This window comes from Peromyscus maniculatus, chromosome 2 (assembly GCF_049852395.1).
Source record: "Peromyscus maniculatus bairdii isolate BWxNUB_F1_BW_parent chromosome 2, HU_Pman_BW_mat_3.1, whole genome shotgun sequence".
NCBI lineage: Eukaryota > Metazoa > Chordata > Mammalia > Rodentia > Cricetidae > Peromyscus > Peromyscus maniculatus.
Window position 1 is genome coordinate 169167966 of NC_134853.1, and position 20416 is coordinate 169188381.

The 20416-nt window shown below is 48.2% G+C and overlaps 1 protein-coding gene across 1 annotated transcript in view; it reads left to right on the plus strand.

The window, feature by feature from the left end:
• Positions 1–210: 210 nt before the first annotated feature.
• Dnajc11 (DnaJ heat shock protein family (Hsp40) member C11) overlaps positions 211–20416 on the plus strand; it is a 54730-nt gene continuing 34524 nt past the window's right edge. Inside the window, exons 1-3 of the mRNA XM_006993805.4 lie at positions 211–528; positions 16960–17089; positions 19001–19074. Of these exons, the coding sequence (XP_006993867.1) occupies positions 457–528; positions 16960–17089; positions 19001–19074 (276 nt within the window). The 5' untranslated portion in view covers positions 211–456. The remainder of the gene's footprint in view (positions 529–16959; positions 17090–19000; positions 19075–20416) is intronic.

Here is a 20416-nt window from a genome sequence, read left to right on the forward strand (position 1 = left end):
TCTGAACAGGAAGGAAGGCTTCTGTGAACCAAGAATGGTGTAGGCAATCATTTTAGGTATCTTGAGCACACATAAGTCAGCAGGTGGGTCCATGAGCAGCTTCCATGGGGGTGAGCCAGGTGAGATGAATGCCTGGGCTCTGGGTGGCCTGGCAACAAACACCAAACCAAGGGAGGGAGCTCGAGGCATCCCTGGTTCGGAGCCACCCAGAGCCCGAGGATAACAGCCTCGTCCTGCCCACTGGCTCTGACAAGCAAGGTCCCCCACCGCCTCCTAGCTTCCGGCCTCGGCCGCACGGGGGCGTAGTGCGCAGGCGCGTTCCCGCGGGCTGCCATGCGGCTCCGGGCCGCCAGGGGCCGCTGTGGTGCGAGCGGGAGCCGCCCGGGGAGCGCCGCGCAGCGCCGAACCTTCTTGACTACGGCCTCGCCGGTTTGGCGGGGGTGAAAGGTTGCGAAGATGGCGACGGCCTTGAGCGAGGAGGAGCTGGACAATGAAGACTACTACTCGCTGCTGAACGTGCGCAGGGAGGTGAGGCCCGCGGCGCGGCGTCGGCGGGGCTGACGCCCGGCCCAGTGGTTCTGGAGGGTCGGACGGGCGGCTCTGGCCCCGCAGCCGCCCCGGGGCGGCCGCGGCCCGGTTCAGAGGCCGCGTGACCCCGCTGCCGTGTGCGCCCGCCAGCCGTCGAGCTGCCCGCACCGTCGCGACCCTCGCGTCCCGGCGCAGGTGCAGCGTCTGCCCGGCTCTCCGCGGCCCTTGCGTGGCGTGCACCGTGTCCCGGCCGAGCCCGAGCCCACGCACTTGCCGGAGCCGGGACAAGGGCCCCGGGGAAGCCGCTACATTGGGGTTCGCAGGTCCTCGGCACCCGGCCCCGCGCTCCCCCTACACACACCTGCCTGAGACGAGGGCTTAGGGTCAGCGGCCTGAGCCAGCAGGCGGGCACACTGAGTCCTGGGACACCAAGGTCAAAGCCACCTGGGGGCCTCCCTGGAACTCGGTCGAACCCTTACATCTCCGGGGCCGCTGGAGTTGGATCTGCCTCAGACACTAGCGTTTCGTGCCCCCCTTCGTCCCCGAGCCACCGCCCAGAAACTAGAAAGCGGGACCTCCCCAGCTTCGACTCAAGGGGCCGAGGGCGAGCAAGAAGTGCTAGGCCGGAGGCGCCACGGCGCTCAGACTGGGACTTCAGCGCCCAGGTCAAGTGTGTTCACGCTGTCACCTCGACAATAAAAAGTGACCCGAGAGGCCCGCAGTGTCTGACACATGTACACGTCTCGTAGGCTCTCCTTCGCAATGGCTGGTGGGCAGTTGAGATATGTCGGAGAAGGGTTTCCGAAAAGGCTTCCAAGGTCAGGTCATAGGGTCCGTTAGAAATGTCTAGGCTGCTGGGTCCAGCCCTGCCAGACAATCCTGTCTTTCAAATTTTCAGAGTTCGGTAGAGATCAAAGTAACCGAACAGGACTGTCCTCAGCAAAGCTGGTCTGTGCTAACAACCAGTGTCTTTTGTGCGCTGCCACCTGCTGAAAGAACTCGAAATGAGGTTGGTGCCTCATCAAATTGTCATAGCTGTCCTCATAACAATCCATTTTATTCATTTATTTACTTTTTTGGGGGGAGGGGGACAGGGTTTCTCTGTAGCCCTGGCTGTCCTGGAACTTGATCTAGACCGGGCTGGCCTTGAACTCACAGGGATCCACCTGCCTCTGCCTCCCGAGTGCTGGGACCAAAGGTGTGTGTGGCAACAATTCATTATGTCTGTTGGAGGGAACAGACAGACGTCATTCATCCCTGGGCATTCCAACTCCAGAAATTCAGTTCTTGAAACTGTGCTGCTGCCTCAGTTTACCAGTTCACATACTGCAAAGCTCTTTGTTCTGATACAATGCTCTTGGACACCCTGAGTATGCATTTCTCAGCTCTATCAACCACTGCTTACTATAGAAACACTCCATGAAATGTCTCCGGGACTTTCAGGTTGAACTGCAGCGAGGCACCTGGATTTATAGCTGAACAGCCCTCAGACTCTGAACAAATTGTTCCTTTAACTCTTAGTCACTTAGCAGTTGTGTGAAGCTATAAATTTTACCCTGGGTTGTTAGGTTTTGTTTTTACAGGGCCTCACTGTGTAGCCCTGGCTGGCCTAGAGCTCACTGTGTAGAGCAGGCTGCCCTTAAATTCACAGAGATCACCTGCCTCTGCCCAGGTGCTAGGACTAAAGGCTCCAGAGCCATGATGCAAGGCCATATCCAGGTTCTTGAGGAAGCAAACTGGTAAAAGAAGCTAGTTTTTCTGGAATCCAGTTGTTGTTTTTTGTTTGTTTTAAACCCCTCACACTCCTAACTGGACTGAGCGGTTAGTAGTTGAACAGCCGTTTACCTGTGTGCCAGATCTACTGAACCTAGGTAGCTGTAGGTGTTCAGAAGGACATTTGAACCCCCTGGGATTTTAGGCCCTTCATTGCTATTAGACTGGGACAGGAGCCAAATAAACACTTCTTTAAAGGAATGCTTTACCTCTGCCGGTGAGGGCGGCACTCCCTTCGTTTATAGATGAAGTCCTCCCCAAGCAAGCCTGCCTGGTGCTGTTTTTGTCAACAGTGTTGAGTGCCTGACTGTGGCTGGGGCTTCTACTGGAAAGAAGGCTTTAAAGATGAGGACACTGGTGTTTACTACAAGTTTTTGTTTGTTTTTTCAAACTCTAAGTTAAAATAACATGCTTTAGCTGGAGAACAAAACAGAAGGAATATTAATTCTGTGTGTGTTGTGTGTGTGTGTGTGTGTGTGTGTGTGTTAGAAGAGTGTCTAAGCGGCTGCTCTGTCTTCTGTCAGTTCTGACCCTAGTTAAGTGTACCGTAGGAGGGCATTCCTCTTCCCACCAGCACTTGGAAGCACCTTCAAAGGGCATCATAGAATGCTCAGTGTTCCATCCAGTTCAGCCTTTCCTTAGAAGTCGCAAGTAGAGGCATCTCTGCAGAAGAGGACGTTCTGTCGGCGCTTAGAAGCACCGCGCTGGGGTGGAGTTCAGTTGGTAGAGTTTGGCTAACTGCGTGGACCTGTGCTCTATGCCAGGTACTTCGTTCACTGCACAGGCGGCATGGTGGTACTTGGGAGTAGAAGCAGAAAGTTTGGATGCTCAAAGTCATCCTCAGTTACACAGTAAGTTTGAGGCCAGCCTGGGCTACATGAGACCATGTCTCAAAAAAAGTGAAGTAAAAATTAGATGAATAAGAGAATTAAACAACTAAAATAATGAAGAAATGCCAAAAAATCTCCTAAGAATTTCCCTTCTCAGGTTTTAAGCTGTATACTGTATCTCTGAATTTCTGTTCCAGGAGGTAGCTGCCTAGCCAGGACCACCAGATCCTGCTATAAACAAAACCCATGGCCCCAGTGAGGCCCCTTTCTTTAGTGTCGAGTGGTGCCCTTATCGGTGGTGATTTACCAGTCACTAAGCTCGCCAAAACCAGGTTGGCTTTGTGGTTTTGTGTTGTTAGATGCATGATCGGGACTAAAATTGAACTCGTCTGCTGTCTGGGACGATTTTTTCAAACTCTTTGGAGAATGGATTCCTTGACAGCAAATTAGCTTTGATTTATTGATCCTTAAGCTTTTTGTGGAAATTTTTTTTTAGATTTGTGTGGGTGTTATGCATGAGTGTATGTATGTTCAGCACTTGCACTCCTGTGGATAGTTGAGCTACCGTGAGGTGCTGGGAACTGAACCTGGTCTTGTGCAGGAACAGTAAATGCACTTAACCATTGAGCTATTTCTGTGGCTGATTTTTATAGAATTCTTAACTGATATGGTTTAAATCTAGTTTTTTTCCTAAATAGTGTAGTCTGATTCTTTCCTTATCACTGTCTTATTATACTTTAAAGAATTTCATTTTAGCCAAGCAGTAAGATTATATCATGAGTTCAAATCCAGCCAGGGCTACATACATAACAAGACCCTGTCTAAAACAAACCCTCACTGGTCTTAATCACTGTAGATCAGCCAACCTCTTTTTCAAGGCTGTCTGGAGGTTTTAGTCGGGGAGGGGGATTGTTTTGGGTTGTTTTGTTTTGTTTGTAACATTTATTTATTGTCTATGTGTGCTTTGGTGTTTGTGTGAAGGTCAGAGGACAACTTGCTGGAGTTGGTTCTCTCCTTCTGTCATATGGGTTTCTCCTCTTCATGAGGTAAGTAAAGAGTCTGGGGTTCACTCTTGAGTGTCTCATGTACATTATGTTCAAAGTGTAACATTCATAGTAGGGATTGTGAGTAAGTACTTATATTGGGCATGTTGGGTCAGGCTGGCTGTCCACAACCAGAATTCTTTCTGTCAGCCTGTAAGCCAAGAGGCTGAGGACCAGGAATGACAGCCCATTCTGCCTGCCGCCACCGCTCACCTGCAAGTGCTTAGCCTTGGAGATAACAGTGCTGTACCTGAGCCTTTGAAGCCAGAGGAACCTGGGAAGTGTGGCTTTTGGAGTGGCTACCCTGTGTTCCCCTGCTGTTTTTGTTGGGAGTTCTGTTGCTCTGCTTAACCTTTCTGCCATTTTATTTTTATTTTTAATTACATGTATTGGTTATTGTATGTATACATGTGTGTTGTGGAGTACATGTGGAGGTCTGAGGACAACGTCTGTGTGTCAGTTCTGTCTTCATCAGGTGAGAACACAGGTCCTTAGACTTGACATCAAGTTCCTTTACCTGCTGAGCTATCTTACATGCCACTCTTGGGGGTTTTTTGTTTTGGGTTTTTTAGTTTTTTGAGACAGAGTTTCCCTGTGTAGTTTTGGTACCTGTCCTGGATCTTGCTCTGTAGACCAGGCTGGCCTCCAACTCACAGAGATCAGCCTGGCTCTGCCTCCTGAATGTTGGGATTAAAGACATGCGCCACCACTGCCTGGCTACGCCCCCCCCCTTTTTTTTTTTTTTTTTTTTTTTTTTTTTGTCACAAAGATGTAGCTTAACAGGCTGGGCATAGTGGCACATGCCTTTAACTCCAGCACTCCAGAGGCAGAAACAGACTAGCCTGTCCTACATAGGACAGCCAAGGCTACAGAGTGAGACCCTGTCTCAAATAAATAGAGTAGCTAACAGATGATAATAACATGTATTAAACACTTTCTGTAAACTAGCAATGTGTGGTGCACATTGTTGTGTGGGTAGTTTGTGAAGGTGCTTAACATAAATAGATATCCAGTTAGTATTTCTCACCTTTTGATGGGGTGAGGGTCTGCTAATTGTGAAGACATACACATGGCATGGTGAAGCACACCTCTGATCTCAGCATTTGGAGGTCAGGAGTTCAAGGTCCATGTTGTCTCTATAGTGAGGTTGAGGAGACTCTGGGCCACATGAGACCTTGTTTCAAAAGACCAAAAAAAAAAAAAAAAAAAAAAAGTGTGCACACAGACAGCCTTAGTGTGCCTTATGCTGAGTGCCATCTGCTGTACCACCAAAAATCAGTGCTGGGGACGTGGCTCGGTGGTAGAGGGAGCACCCGCCCTGTGTGCACCTGGACTGGGCTCTATCTCCAGTGCCACAGCAAGAGAGAGGTTGTGCCTGAGTGTATACCAGGCATTAGGTTCCGAGTGCCCAGAGCTTTCTGTACTGTTCAAAATGCTGAGTTTATTCTTCTTAAACAGCATTGCTGTCCTCCTGAATGGTGATTCCTGCAGAGTTGACTTGGGGTGGGTGGTTCTGCTGGAAGTTGAGCATGAGCACAAAATGTACCACAGAGGGCAAACTAGAAATTGGAGTCTGAGATAGAAATAGAGAGGGACCCAAAGATGCTCTGAAGAGATGGGCAAGATGAGAGGAAGTGAGGAGCATGGGGGTGGCTAGGAGAGGCTGTGCCTGTGGAGTTGGGAGAGAATCATGGAGGATGCTTGGCCAGGTTCAATGTCATCTTGGTGTAATTAGCCAACAATACAAAGTTAAATTTACTTGGTTAAATGAACCATATGCCAGTTAACACCTTCCTGCTTTGAGCACTTCGGTAATAGGTTCTTGAAATGTTTTACTCTGGTTTTGTATTATGCAGCTAAACACTTTCCTTTTCTCTCAGAGAGATAGATAGATAGATAGATAAATAGATAGATAGATAGATAGGAGTGTGTGTGTGTGTGTGTGTGTGTGTGTGTGTGTTGTAAATTTGCTAATAAAACAATAGAAAATAAGATATGGACCTGTGGGCAGCATGCCTTGCTTAGCTGTGGAGTTTGGTGTTTACTCCGGTTAAGTGTCTGTTTTAACTTGACTTATTTCATTTATACCTCTTCTGTTTAAATAAGGATTTAAAACAACAAACAGATTAATAAATTGTACCTGTTTTGAAGAGGAGCAGGCGCACATTGCTAAAGGAGGCGGCCACTGGGAATGTTGCTGCTGTAAGGGCCATACTGATTCCGCTCTGAAAGGAGCAGCCACCTTAAGGCTCTTGAACTGTGGGGACTACTCCTGTGCGTCGGGAGTGTACAGTGTGTCCTCCCCGGGAGTAGAAACCAGAGAATTCGCCAAAGGAAATGCCAGGCTAAAACAGATGAACTGCTGGGAGCGTGCCTGGGTGGCGGGGTGGAGCAGGAGTGAACCGGGCAGGTAAATTCCTGGGGGAAATAGGATCTGAACCATCAGTTTTGCTGGAACCCAGGAGTTCCATGGAGATCTGCAGCATGTCTCAAAAGACTGTGCCTGTTTGTAGCGGTGTCTCAAGGCACCAGAGTAACATGGAGTTATGACCAGGAGGAATAATGAAACCCAAGTTGGGTCACAGTTGTCCTTGGAATGGCCTAAGGTGGTTTCTGCCCCTTAGTCCATTTGCTCTGAGCAGAAGTCCGCTGGAGGACAGGATTCCCCTCTGTCCGTGAACTTTAAAGATCACATGTGTCCTGCCTTTAAAAACAATTTTTTTAATATCTTTTTTTTTTTAAAGATTTATTTATTATGTATACAGTGTTCCGCCTGCAGGCCATAAGAGGGCACCAGATCTCATTACAGATGGTTGGGAGCCACCATGTAGTGCTGGGAATTGAACTCAGGACCTCTGGAAGAACAGCCAGTGCTCTTAACAGCTGAGCCATCTCTCCAGCCCTAAAAACAATTTTTTTAAGCCAACTTTTTCCAGTTCTGGGCATTGAACCCAGTGTGTCTCTACCACTGAACTACCCCTAAGCCTTGTCCTCTTTTTAGTTTAGATAGAGTCGTAGCAAGCTGTCCAACTGTGCTTAATCCTCCTGCCTCAGCTTCCAAAGTAGCTGGGACTTCAGGCTTGTGTTACTGGGCCCAGAGAATTTTATTTTTTATTTAGAATTTTGTCGTTACTGATGACCTGGTCATGCTTTGAGAGTTTGTGTTGCCGTCTTGAGGATGTTGTGTCTCAGGAGTTCAGTGGGTTCCTCTAACTGTTAAGCAGGACCCAGAGCCACACAGTTTATTTGTCAGGCAGAGGTTTGTATGGCTGGTCAGTCTGTTTAGCTACCTTGGTCATTTTCTCCTTCAGGGTTTGACTATTTCTCTCCCTAGCTCTTAGGTTTCCTGATTCAAGTCTTGAAATGGCTGGAGGAGGCAGACTTCCAAAGACATGTGACATGTGGTTATGTCCACTAGACCCCTGGCCTTGGCCATGAGCTCAGACACAGAAAAGGGTGTCTGATGGTGTAGCCCAGCACTTGGCAGGTTGAATTCCTCTGTGCACTTGTTGGTGATGTCTTGAAGTGGCCACAGATTGAGCCTCAAAGGGTGTGCGGGCAAACTGGCTTTAATGAAGACGGTCTGCGGCGTGGGGTCAAGTAAGGCATCCTCAGCTGGGGAGATGACGTGCTCTGTCTAAAGCTCTTTCTTTCTTCATCCTTAAGGTCAGGCAGTTTTACAGTCTGCAAGGCAAAGAAGTGTAGTGCCTATCCTATACTTCCTGTGGAGATGGGCATATGGCTCTTCATAAGCCAGTCTGCCTGCCTTGTAGAGTTGGGTGTGGTGTCACACCTCAGAATCCCAGCACAGGGGAGTCAGAGTCAGCCTGGGCTGTGCAGAGAGGTGGCTAGGTGTGATAGTGTATACCTGTGATCCCAATACTTGAGTCAGATTGAGGATTGCTGTGAGGGTAAGGCCAGATGGCATGCGTGTGTGTGTGTGTGTGTGTGTGTGTGTGTGTGTGTGTGTGTGTGTGTGTGTGTGTGCAAAAAGAGGAAAGAATGCACACCTTTAATCCCAGCAAGTCCCCACTACTGAGCCATCTCACTGGCCTCTGGAATTTTAAAAAGTGTTTTATAAGCCATGTTTTATGTGACATTTTACCTCTTTCACTGCAAGGAAACCGTGGTCAGTGACTGCATCTGTCTGTCACCACGGTGCACGCAGTAGGATACAGTCCAGAAGACGGCACTAGCCGTCTGAGCTTGTCAGAATATGCTTTGATGTTTGGGTGCTGATGCAGTTGCCATAGTGCATTTCCCCGACACATCCCTGTTGTTGAACGGTGCAGGACCGATCATAACAAATGTTTGCTAAAGACTGAGCAGATGGACAGATGTCCAGATGAACTGCATGCCCACTTCCTCCCCCTCTGCCCGCTGTGCCCAGCATTCTGTCTTGCCATCCGTCCCCAGCAGCACTTGCTTCCTAGTGGCTTGCGTCCTCTGGCCTTTTTCCTGGAGGTGCACCTCAGCCTCTCGAGGACCTGATGTGAGTTCAAGTCATCTTGTGTCCCATTTAGATCTCTTCCTTCCCTCTGACCACCCTAACTTCTGTGCCCTCACATTAGCAGTTCTCTCCTGGGCCCAGTTAAGTCCGTGGGGGGGGGTCTTTTTTTTTTTCTTTTAAGATGTTTTTTTTTTTTTTTTAAATATGTGGGGTTGGATCCTCCTAGAACTGGAGTCACAAGTGTTTGTGAGCTGCCAGGTGTGGGTGCTGCGACCTGCCCCGGTCCTCTGTAAGAGCAGTACATGCAAGCTTTTAACTGCTGAACCAGCTCTTCGGCCCTTGTTCATGGGTCTTAAAAGTGAGAACACATCTAGTTTGTTGTCTGCTGAGGGTAGGGACTGTGTGTGTTTCTTTTGTCTTGGGTGGTACCTAGAACCTAGCTGACATCAGTCATCCCCAGCAGTGTGCATCCATTGGCCCCTGCTTGGAATTTTGTTTTCTTTTGCATGCGGATGTGGATGTGTTGTTGCCTGTGGTTGGTGTTGGTCCTTAAGCTCTGAGCTTGCTGAGCCGGGTGTTTAGATAGCCACTGTGCCCTGGGAGTCCTGTCTCTGTCTCCTGAGGGCTAGGATTTCAAGCAGAGTGCCACACCCTCCTACAGGCTTATGTAGTGTGAGAATCTGAGCTCTGGTTCTCACACATGTGCAGCAAGGCCTGCATCCACTACGCCATCTCTAGTTCTTGAGATATGAGTTGCAGGTTCGGCCTTCTCAGCTTTCCTGATGCTTCGACCCTTTAGTACAGTTCCTCAGGTTGTGTTGACCCCCAGCCATAAATGCTGCTTCATAACTGTAATGTTGCTACAGTTATGAATCATACTGTAAATATCTGGTATGTAACCCCTATGAAAGGGCCAAGACCCACAGGTTGAGAACCCTGTTCTAGGGAACTGGCTGCCAGAAGGAATTTCTTCATCTTTGTTGTGGTAAATCTGTGCGTTCACATATAGCACTTGTCTGAAGTCAGAGGGAAGGGCTGGCTCACACACAGTGATGCTCCGGCCCCAGGACAGCATCCTGCTGCAGGCCTGTGAAGGGTGCCTGGAGGAGGAGACACTGCTCTTCCCTACTGCGTTTGGCCTTTCCATCTGGCAGATATTGATTGTCTCCCTCCCTGGTTCTTTATTGCGGTGAGAAAGGTGCCCGCTTGTCCTCTTTGCACCAGTACCAGTAATGATGTCCGTAAAAAAACAAGTTGGCGCCATGTGGGGGCTTTTGCCCACTTTTTCTTGTCGGCACAGCTGCATTCCGCAGTGCACAGAGGCTAGTCCCTTGCGTCCATCTTTTCCTACTTGACAGGCCCTTCACAGACCCCAGGCAGCAGGTCTGGGCTGTCTGGCTGTACGTAGGATGTTCCCTGTTGCCAGGTCAGGATGTTACTGGTTGTGGATAAGTCCCTCCCCTGAGAACCAGTCAGGGGAGTAGAATCTCACCGGGGCAGAAAGAGGGAGCTCTCTGAGTTCTAGCCAGGGCTAGTGGAAGGAAGGGAGGGAGGGAGGGAAGAAGGAAGGAAAAGAGAAGAGGAGGCTGTGTTGAGGTGGCACATGGTGTCGGCATGTGGTGAGGTTGTGTATGAGAAGGGTCTGTGTAAAGGGTCAGGCTGTAGAGTATGTTTTACAGAAGGAGTAGAGAATGTGCCGGGTCCAGCTGCAGGTTTCTTCCCAGTCCTGACAACAGTCCGGATCTGCTCGTGATGGTCAGATGTGGCCTCTTTCTTGATGTCGCAGCTCCTGTCTGGCATGGTGTTCATTAGCTCCAAGTCAGCTGCTTCTTCCCGTTAGGATTGTTTTCCAGTGTACAGGCTTTTACTAGCTGGTGTGTGTGGGGGTGTGTTTGGTTTTAGTTTTTTACTTTTTGCTCTTTCCCCATCAGAGTCCTGTGGAGCATACAGGCAGTGATGTGTCTTCAGTTGTGGGGATTAGGTAAACTGTGCCTATTTAGTAGGGATACTGGTGTTTGATTTTGCTCTTTTTGGGGGGGGCACCATCCAGCTCCTAAATTAATCACACACATAGGCTTATTCTTAATTATAAATTGTCAGGGACAAGGACAGAATCTCTAGTTAGTGGAAAAATACAGACCCCCATTAAGATGGGGAACTAGATCAGCTTATAGTCAGGTTGCCTAGCAACAGGACACTGAGTAAGAGCCCTTGACCCTCTCACCCTGTAAACATCCTATACAAACATCCTGTTAGCTTGCCCTACCTTATGCAGATGACAGCTTCTTGCTCCCCCTACCCTGTGGAGCTATATAAACCTTTGTGGAAGAGAAATAAAGTGCACCACGATCAGAATCCAGACTTGGTGTCTTTCCTTTGTATCTCCTGTCCCTACATTCCCTCCTTAGAGTGGTCGAGAACCATTGAAGCCCTGCAGGCGGGACAATAAATGTCCAGCCTTAGCTTGGCTTATTTCTTATCAGATTTCCTTAACCTAAATTATCCTGTCTATCTTTTGCCTCTGGGCTTTTCCTTTTCTATTCCTGCATACCTTTCTTTGTTTCTTACTCCGAGGCTTGCTGGGTAGCTGGGTTGCTTATTCCTGGAGTCATCTTCCTCTCCTTCTTTCTCTCCTCCAAGATTTCTCCTAAAGTGTTGTATGATTGAAGGGTGACTGACCATGCTCAGCATGCTCTGTTCAGTCTTGGCAGTATTGAATCAAGAGCATAAGTATGGCCATCATAAGCACCTTGCACCAGATATTTTTGGCTCTTTGTTTGTCTGGCACTTATAGAACACACTTCCTGGTACCTGTTTGCTGTATGGAGACCATGTCACTAGTTCTAGGCCGTCATGAGTAGAGTGACATGTTACATACAGCATCAGATGTTCAAGTATCTCAAAGAAAGAGAGAGAGAGAGAGAGAGAGAGAGAGAGAGAGAGAGAGAGAGAGAGAGAGAAAGAAAGAAAGAAGGAAAGCAGTAAAGATGGAAAACCATCTCGGTGCTGCTGAGATGGCCCAGTGAGAAAAGCTCTTGGTACCAAGCCTGACAACCTAAGTTTGATCCCCCCCCCCCCCCCCCCCCCCGCCGCCACACACACACACACACACACATTGTGAGAAGAGAGAACGAACTCCAAACAGTGGCTCTTGGCTCATGGACGTGCTCGGTGGCATGTGATCCTGCATGCACAGATACAGAAGAGGAGAAGCCATTGACGTTTGAGGCCAGCCTGGACTATACAGTGTGACTCTGTCTCAAAGTGTTGTTTTGTGTTGAAAGGGCATGTGCTGCATCTGTATTTGCTTGTGTTAATGGCTGATGTCCTCTGACCCTTACTATGGTATCTTTCTGTGTCATGATTTCCTCTTTCAGGTTTCCTTCTTCATCAGTGAAAACACAAGTGGTTTCTGTGGGTTGGTTTTGTGTATCCTGTTACTGTACTAAATTTGTGTTCTAGTTGTAACGGGTTGTGTGTCTGTTTAATTGGGGGAATAGTCCATGTGTAGGGACATGTCATCCCAAAGTCAGGTGAGCTTTCTTTCTAATTGAGTGTCTGTATTCCTGTATTTTGCCTGGCTAGCACCTCCAATCCTTTGACCTGAAGACGTCCATGCCTTGGTCCAGATCGTAGAGGTGTGGTGTGTGTATTTGGTGTCCTGTGTATGTCCCTCTCACAGGCACATGTGGAGGTCAGAGGATAACCCTTCAGACATCAAGTGCTGTGTCTCAGCTTATACAGCAAGCACCTTCACCACGGAGCCACCTCTGGGTTCTGTCCTTTCTCATTTAGTGTCTTTGTGCTGGATGCTGAGGAGAGCCTCAGCCCACCCAGCTTTCTCTGGAGAAGGCTCTGGCATGGAGTACCACCTTACAGAATGTTCAAGTGTTCTTTCCTTTGAGTTTTTAAAAATGTTGAGAAGGCCGGGCGGTGGTGGCGCACGCCTTTAATCCCAGCACTCGGGAGGCAGAGGCAGGCGGATCTTTGTGAGTTCGAGGCCAGCCTGGTCTACCAAGTGAGTTCCAGGAAAGGCGCAAAGCTACACAAAGAAACCCTGTCTCGAAAAAAACAAAAACAAAAACAAAAAAAAAAAAAAAAAAAAAATGTTGAGAAGAAATTGTATGGAAGAGTTAACCTGTGACGTCAGGACTCTTCTTTGTTGTGTGGTTTTTGTTCATTTGTTTGAGGGATGCTGTTTGGTCTTTTGAGATAGGGTTTCACTTTGTAGCCCAGGCTGTCCCAAAATTCATAGAAGGCCTCCTGCCTGGCTGTTAAGAGGCCTTGGTTTCTAGCCAGTGATGGTAGCACATGCCTTTAATCCCAGCACTCAGAAGGCAGAGACAGGAAGGTCTCTGTGAGTTCAAGACCAGCCTGGTCTACAGCTTGATCCAGGAAACCCTGTCTCGAGAAACCAAAAAGGGGGAGGGGGGGGGCGATTTTGATTCTGGTTCTAGCTCCTTTCTAATATCTAGTTGTGAGCCTGTTCCAATTTTCAGTTTGTGATATCATTTAAAAAAATTTTTTTTCTTTATTTAGTTTTTGTGTTAGTCTATTTTCTGCTGCTGTAGGTTGGAGACTTTATAAAGAACAAAAAGTTGCTATAGCTCGATGTTTGGGAGGATGGAAAGGCATAACATTTGCTTTCTCTCGTCTCTGGTAAAGGCCTCATGGCGAATGGCATTGAAACATGTGGAGCATGTGAGGGTGATGGCAGGAAGCTAGAGCAGCCAGATCCTCATCTTTTCCAAGGCATGCCACAGCGACCTCACGACCTCCAAAGGCTAGTCTCTTAACATCAGATCTGGGGACCAAGCTTCTAACACATCAGCCTTTGGAGACACACTTACACCTTAGCCAAACCATGGCGTTAAATGGTAAACTCAGATACTGATTGAACATGGTTTGCTGTTTGATTTCTCTGTGTAGCCCTGGCTGTCCTGGATCTCGCTCTGTAGACCAGGCTGGCCTAGAACTCAGAGATCCACCTGCCTCTGCCTCCCAAATACTGGGATTAAAGGCGTGCTCCACCACTTCCTGGCCTGTAATTTCATGCTGTGTGACAGGAATGATTCTTTGTGTAGTGTCCAGCTCTGAAGGTCTGTGGAGAGCCTGGACAGCGAGCTCAGCAGTTAAGAATGCTTGCTGCTCTCTAGAAGTCCGGGTTCAGTTCCCAGCTCCCATTGTGGCAACTCACTGCCCACCCGTAGCTCTCTGCTGGCCTCTGGGTGCTGTACACCTCTGTCTCTGTCTCTCTGTCTCTCTCTCTCATTCACACACACACACACACACACACACACACACACACACTATAGAAATCTTATAAAAAGATCTATTGAGATTTAATTTGTGGCCCAGCATTCTCTTCGGATGACTGACTGGGCAATAAAACTTTTAGATTTTAAACTTGGGACATGTGGGTTTTATTGTAGAAGTTTTGAGATAAATGTGTAGTTGAAGTGTCCTTTTTAATGAGATCTCATTACCTTCTGAATAGTGTCAGAAGCTGAATGGTAGTGGGAAAGGTTATCATTTATGAAATATCGAACCAGTGACCTTAGCTATTCAGTTGTGATGAAAGGCCCAATCTAACCTTTATTGAATGTGATATTTATTAAAAATGAAACTTCTCATTTCCATCATTTAATCAATAGTACTCTAAGCCGTTTGTTAATATGATTAAAGGTGGCATTGCAGACTAGATTTCTGCCCCGCCCCCACCACCCAGACCCTTGGCTTAATTTTAGTAACTAGGAAGTGTCTTCTAACTTAGATCACTCAAACTCATTTAATCCTGTACTAGTAACTTTTATAAGACACAAAAAAGAACAATGAAAGTTTTCAGGAAGAAGGCCAGACCTAGTTCCACACACCTAGAATCCCAGCACTGAGGGAGCTAACATAAGACAATGCATATGAGGGTCATATTGAGGCCAGCCTCGGATGCACAGGAAGACCCTGATGTCATCTGCCTCGCAAGCCTGACAACCTGAGTTTGATCTCTAGAATGCATGTCAGGATTACCCTCTGACCCCTCCATGTGCACTGTGATACCCCCATACCATACATAGAAACACACTGTACACAATAATACCATTTTTTTCCCCAAATAAATACAGGGCCCACAGTGATGCTCGATAGAAGTAAAAAAATTTATAGGAAGAAGCTAATGTGTAACTGCTACTTAGGAAACAACAGCTCCTTTTAAATCAAAGCATCGAGCTATCTGAAGGGTGTATGTTTTATTTTCTATTGTCGACTGTTGTAAATGCCAGGGTTTCATGCAGGTGATGTTTAGTGCAGCAAGAAATGTGTTGCCTGACATTGTCAGCAGGGAAAAAGCCTGAGGCAGGAAGAAGCGAGAGAAGGCTCGGCAATGGGACCACTGAGGTCTAAGCACAGTTGGTGGGTGTGGTGCAGGTCCACTTTGCCAGTGAGTGCCCCCTCTGACCACCCCAGTGCTGGCAGAGGGAACTGGAAATGGAGCTGGCGTGTGCCCACCAGAGCTAAGGGACAGTCTTGTCCAGGTTTCACAGGGAGGAGATGGGTTCTGAAGAGCAACGCTTTGTAAGTTTGTGTTGTGTGTCGGGCACTGTGGAAGCCCCTGTGCAGCGTCTCACTGCAGTGTCACACCAAACCTGGGAGGAAAAGCTAATGATCAGAAAGCTCCCTGCCCAGGATCCCAGGGCTTGGAAGCGGCATCTCCTGGGTCCAGACACAGGCCACTGGACTCCTAAGCCTGCCATCTCAGCCACTGGAATGGAAGGTCAGCATAGCGCCGCCCAGTAAATTAGAGATAACCAGCCTGAGACAGAGGAGAGGCAGCAGTCGGCTCAGACCTGCTGGCTAGCACATTCTCAAGGCTGCCCCAGGGAGAAGGTAGAGACGGGGACAGCAGGGCAGACGTCTGCCTGTTTCTTGGGGTCAGGCGGGTGTTCAGTCTTGAGATCCCTGACCCTCTGATGGAGCAGCTGGGGACCTTGGGCAGCTCCTGGTTCCGAGTGGCAGTGGTACAGCCGAGTCTGTCCAGCAGACAGCTGGCTCTGTGGCTAGCCTAGAGGACAAGCTGCGGGCTCCAGCCTTGCTGCTGCTCTTCCGAGTAACAGCTGCATCCGGCTTGGGGGAGGTCAGCCCTGGGCCGGCCAGCCCTGTGCCCACTGCACACCTTCCCAGCACCTTGTCTCCTGGGAGTGCCTCAGGATCTGGTTTTCAGCACCTGTCTGGTGGTGCTGATGGGAAATGGGTAAAGTCATACTAGAGATTATTACTAACACACAAATCAGTTTCACATCTTTGTGGGTAGGAGGAAAAAAGAAAAAAGGGAAGGCTTAGTTCTGGAATGGAAAGTTTTTGATAGCTCATAGAGAAATGTCATGTGACTTTATTACTACCCCTGAGCTCACTGTGTCCTGTGACTTCTTCTTGAAGACCTGCATCCCAATACCTGACGCTAGAGCATGGTCATCCTTGGTGACCCATTTCCACCTAGATGGCTGATCTCTCGGGTCCTTCTTGCATATTGTCGGTGACCCCACAGGATGGTTCCCTTGTCGAATGGGGGAGAGGTACTCCTTCAGTATCACCTTTGATAGACCACATTGGTCTTAGATGCCGATTCTAGGTCTTCCCAGAGACAGACCAACAACCAGCTAAGCCAGACAGTGTTCCCAGAGCCCTGGAGGACCCTGAAGGGGCTTTTGGTGGCTGTTAGCCAAGGATAAAGTGTTTATGCTGGCCCTGTTCCTGCAGCCCAAGCCCGTGTCTCCACAGGTCTGTCAGGAAGGACCTTCTGTATACAGCATTTCCTCTATAACCTCCTGGTTGCTCCAAGCTAATAGAGCATTTTCCACATTCACATTTAGAGGCCAGGTTAGGAGTGTGTTACTTTTACAGCCTTGTCTTTGGCTTTCAAGAATTAGTCTTTGTTAAGCCCTCTCTGTCAAAGATGGATTCTGTGGACATCACCTGTGCCTGTGGCACCCAGCTCTCCTGCCTCCTGCTTGCTGTTTGCTGGGGGTGACTTCATTGACTTGGGTTCAGGGGTAAGTGGGGGTCTGGTGTTTGAGCATGGTGAGCCAGGGTGAAGACAGCCATTCGAATTCCCTCAGATAGCAGTGTCCAGCAAACCCAGTTGCTATCGATGTACATAATTGATCACTTTATTAACTGTGGAAACGAAGCCTTATTGGAGAATAAAGCATAACTTGATTATGTCCTGTGCAGAGGGCAGATACAGTGGAATATGGCTGGCGGGTCCCCATTTCGAGGCTGATTGTGATAATGATAGTGTTTAAGTACCATTGATTGTCTTCTAATTGGATTTCTCTCTCTGTAGGCCTCTTCTGAAGAGCTGAAGGCTGCCTACCGGAGGCTGTGCATGCTTTACCATCCGGACAAGCACAGGGACCCCGAGCTCAAATCACAAGCAGAGCGGCTGTTTAACCTTGTTCACCAGGCTTATGAAGGTCGGTGGGGGCCTTGGCTTCGTGTGCGCAGACATTCGATTTGTAAGCGACTTGATTTGTAGAAGTAGAGAGATGGAGTCCTTAGAGGTATATAAAAGAGGTGCTTGGTTTGGTGCTTTGTACTGACAGAGCCCTCTGAAAGAGTCGTATTTTGCTTTGGAAATCAATATATGTCCAGTAAGAAGAAAATGAGAGTCCAAATGAAGAAATGGGCCAGGTCTGAACGGAGGGTTACTGAAGCTCCAGCTGGTCCCAGTGTCTTCTGGGGTGGGGGTGCAGTGGAGTAGGGCTGATACTTAGAAAGCCGCTTTCTTTGTTCCCTTTTTTGTGAGAGGCTACAAAGACTTTTTTTTAACCCTAGTGGTTTTATTGGTTCTGTATCAGTTGGTGAAAGAAAGGACTGACAGAAGCTGGTGTGAGCGTGGTGGGGAGTACAGTCTAGTCACTCAGGAGCTTAGGTTTATGGCTTACATGTAATAAATGAAAAAACATAGGATGTTTGTCTCTGGGAAGGTGAAAGGCTCTGGAAAGAGTGAAGGTGAGCTTCATGCTACCAAGTTGGACATTTTAAAGTGATTGGAATGGTAAAATGTTTTGTCATGATTTAAAAAATAAAAGCAAAAAAAAAAAAAGCAAAAAACGTTAAATCACTCTTAGATTTATAGATTAGGAAAAATCAGTTACTCATTCCAGATCCCTGTGACCTTCTCCTTAACGAGAGGCCAAAAGTTAGATGATGTGAAATAACAGGCGTCTTCGCTGCAGACAGAATAGCAGGTGGCGTATTTTACCTTGAGTTTTCCCAAGAAGTTATATTTTAATGACCAGTACAAAGTGGGCAGCAGCACATGATAGACAGGAGTCTGTGCTGTGTCACCCAGCGTGACTCACGGGCTGCATGGGTGCTGGTGGTCACCACAGCCCATTGTGTCCTGTGGTTGGACTGCCTCCCTGTCAAAGTGCTGCAGCAGCAGACCTGGCTGCACTCTGTTCAGCAAGTGCTGGCTTCTCTTATTAAATCAGTTTTCTCAACAAGTTTGGCTCCGTGTTTTCCAGTGGTCAGCATTTCTTTCTTCTCCATTAGATTTGAATATGGATAAGACTCATTTGCATCGCTTTTTAATTAGGCTTAAAAATATATGGGAACCTCAGAGGAGAAAGTATGCAAAGATCCCCAACAGAACTCAGAGTGGAGCAGGGGCAACTGTCAGTCTCGCTCACAGTCTATTTTGGGCCTTGGAATAATTCTCTCCCTTGTTGAGGAATCTTCTCATTAGGTGATGTGGCCAACAGTATTGTGAATGATACTCATGTATTTTTAAACAGATTCAAAGCTGGGTGTTGTAGCTCACACCTGTGATCCCAGGACTCGGGAGATAGAGGCAGGAGAATTGGGATGAGCCTGGGTCATATTAAAACAAAATTTGCAGAGGTCTTGGGGTTGGTTAGTAGTGCTCAAGTAAGTCAGAGTACACTACAGAGCAGAGCTTTAGAGAAGGCTGTTCTTGGCAGGGAGGCGTGGTTCTCTGCCCCTAGCATCCCCCCACATAGCAGATGGAAGCATTAGAACCAGAAGTTGATGGACACCCCCAGCTACATAGCAAACTCAAGGCCAGCCACGTCTACAAGAAAACTAAAACCTAAAGCCAAATAAAAACCACTGTCTTTTGGAGCTGCCAGAGCAGGCTGGACCCTGGAGAAGCCCAGGTTTTCCCGTCTGTGGCCTCTAAACGCCCTCCGGTGGAAGGAGAAAGCCTTAGGAAGATGCAGCGAAAGAAAGACAGTCTCCATGAAGACTGGCTAGGAAGGAAAGGCTGAGGAGGACGTACCTCATGGCCTTGACACTGGGTTGTCAGGACTGAAGGGGAGTTTGTGCTGAGTGAACATGTTTGATTTTTTTTTTCCTTGCAGTGCTTAGCGATCCCCAGACAAGGGCCATCTATGACATCTATGGGAAAAGAGGGCTGGAGATGGAAGGATGGGAGGTAAGAGAAACAGAGTCACGTGAGGACGCACACACACACCGTGGCTGGCCTCCTGGGGCCTGTGATGGACCTTGTAGCTGTAATGCACTGTGGCATCAGCACGTTCCGCTCCGCCCCTGCCTGGTAGCAGAAGCGTGGCAAGCCATTCACTTCTTTGTGCTTCCATGTTACCTGAAAAATGAAGTTGTGTAGAAAAATGAGCATGAAAATTAATTGTAAGACCCCAAATTGCTACACAATATGTAGGTGTTGTTACTTAATGTTATTGGAAGACCGATGTGCCAGTGCCGTGGGATCCCATCAGACATTACTGAGAGATGTGCAGCGGATCCAGTTTCCTGCCTTCATCCTGCAGAACTCCCCTGGAAGTTCTTGTGGTATTTGAACTCATGCTGTCTGTCCCTTCTGTCCCTGACATGAAGCCCATCAAAGGCTTGAGGTGTGGTGGGAAGAAAGCAGAACTGACCAGTGCCAGTGAGGGCTCGTGGACCACCTTCCACCTGTGTCCATGCTTTGATGGACACATCACAGTGAACTGTAGCCGCTGAGATTTGAAGCCTAGGAGGTCTTGTGTGAATATCCAGCAGTTGTCATCTGAAGCACCAGATTAGCAGCACTGGACCTGAGTCCCCCGTGAGGTGGCTGCCAGCTCTGAGGAAGCCCTGCCCTTTGAACTAGGCTGTGTTCACACTTGGTCCCATCCTCTCCACTCCATACTGTCATCGGGCCCTTGTCGCAGCAGGTTCTGCGTGTCCTGCCTGGCTCGCAGGGTGTCTGATTTAGGGCCTCTAGCTTACTGGAAATCTCAGTATTTCATTGTCACTTTGCATTGCTTACCCAGATGGAAAAACAAGGTCAGTTGTGTGTCCAGACTGTCCTCAGACTTTGTATACCACTTAGATTAGTCACCAGAGTTGAGCGCTGCAGTCAGGGCCACTGGCTAGGTGACCCGCATCACAGCCCTCCTGGAGTGGTGGGATCCTCTGGCAAAATATTACATGATTACCTCTCACCAAAACAGGAGATATCTCTCACTAGCATGAAGCAAAGCCAGGCTCAGCTGCAATTGTACAGGATGTAGCCAGTCACAAGTGGTGATTGGATAAACTTCATGTGCGTAGTTTTAGGAAATATTTTAAGGAAATAAAATTCTCAGTAAGTCTGCAGGTAAACGGCCAGGTATGATGGCTCACAGGAGTAATCCCAGCTCTTGGTAGGCAGAACCAGGAGTGGCATTAATTGGAGGCCAGCCTAGGATGTGTAGTGAGTTCCAAGCCAGCTTTGGCTCCATAGAGCAGCAGTTCTCAACCTGTAGGTCTTGATCCCTGTAACAAACTTCTAT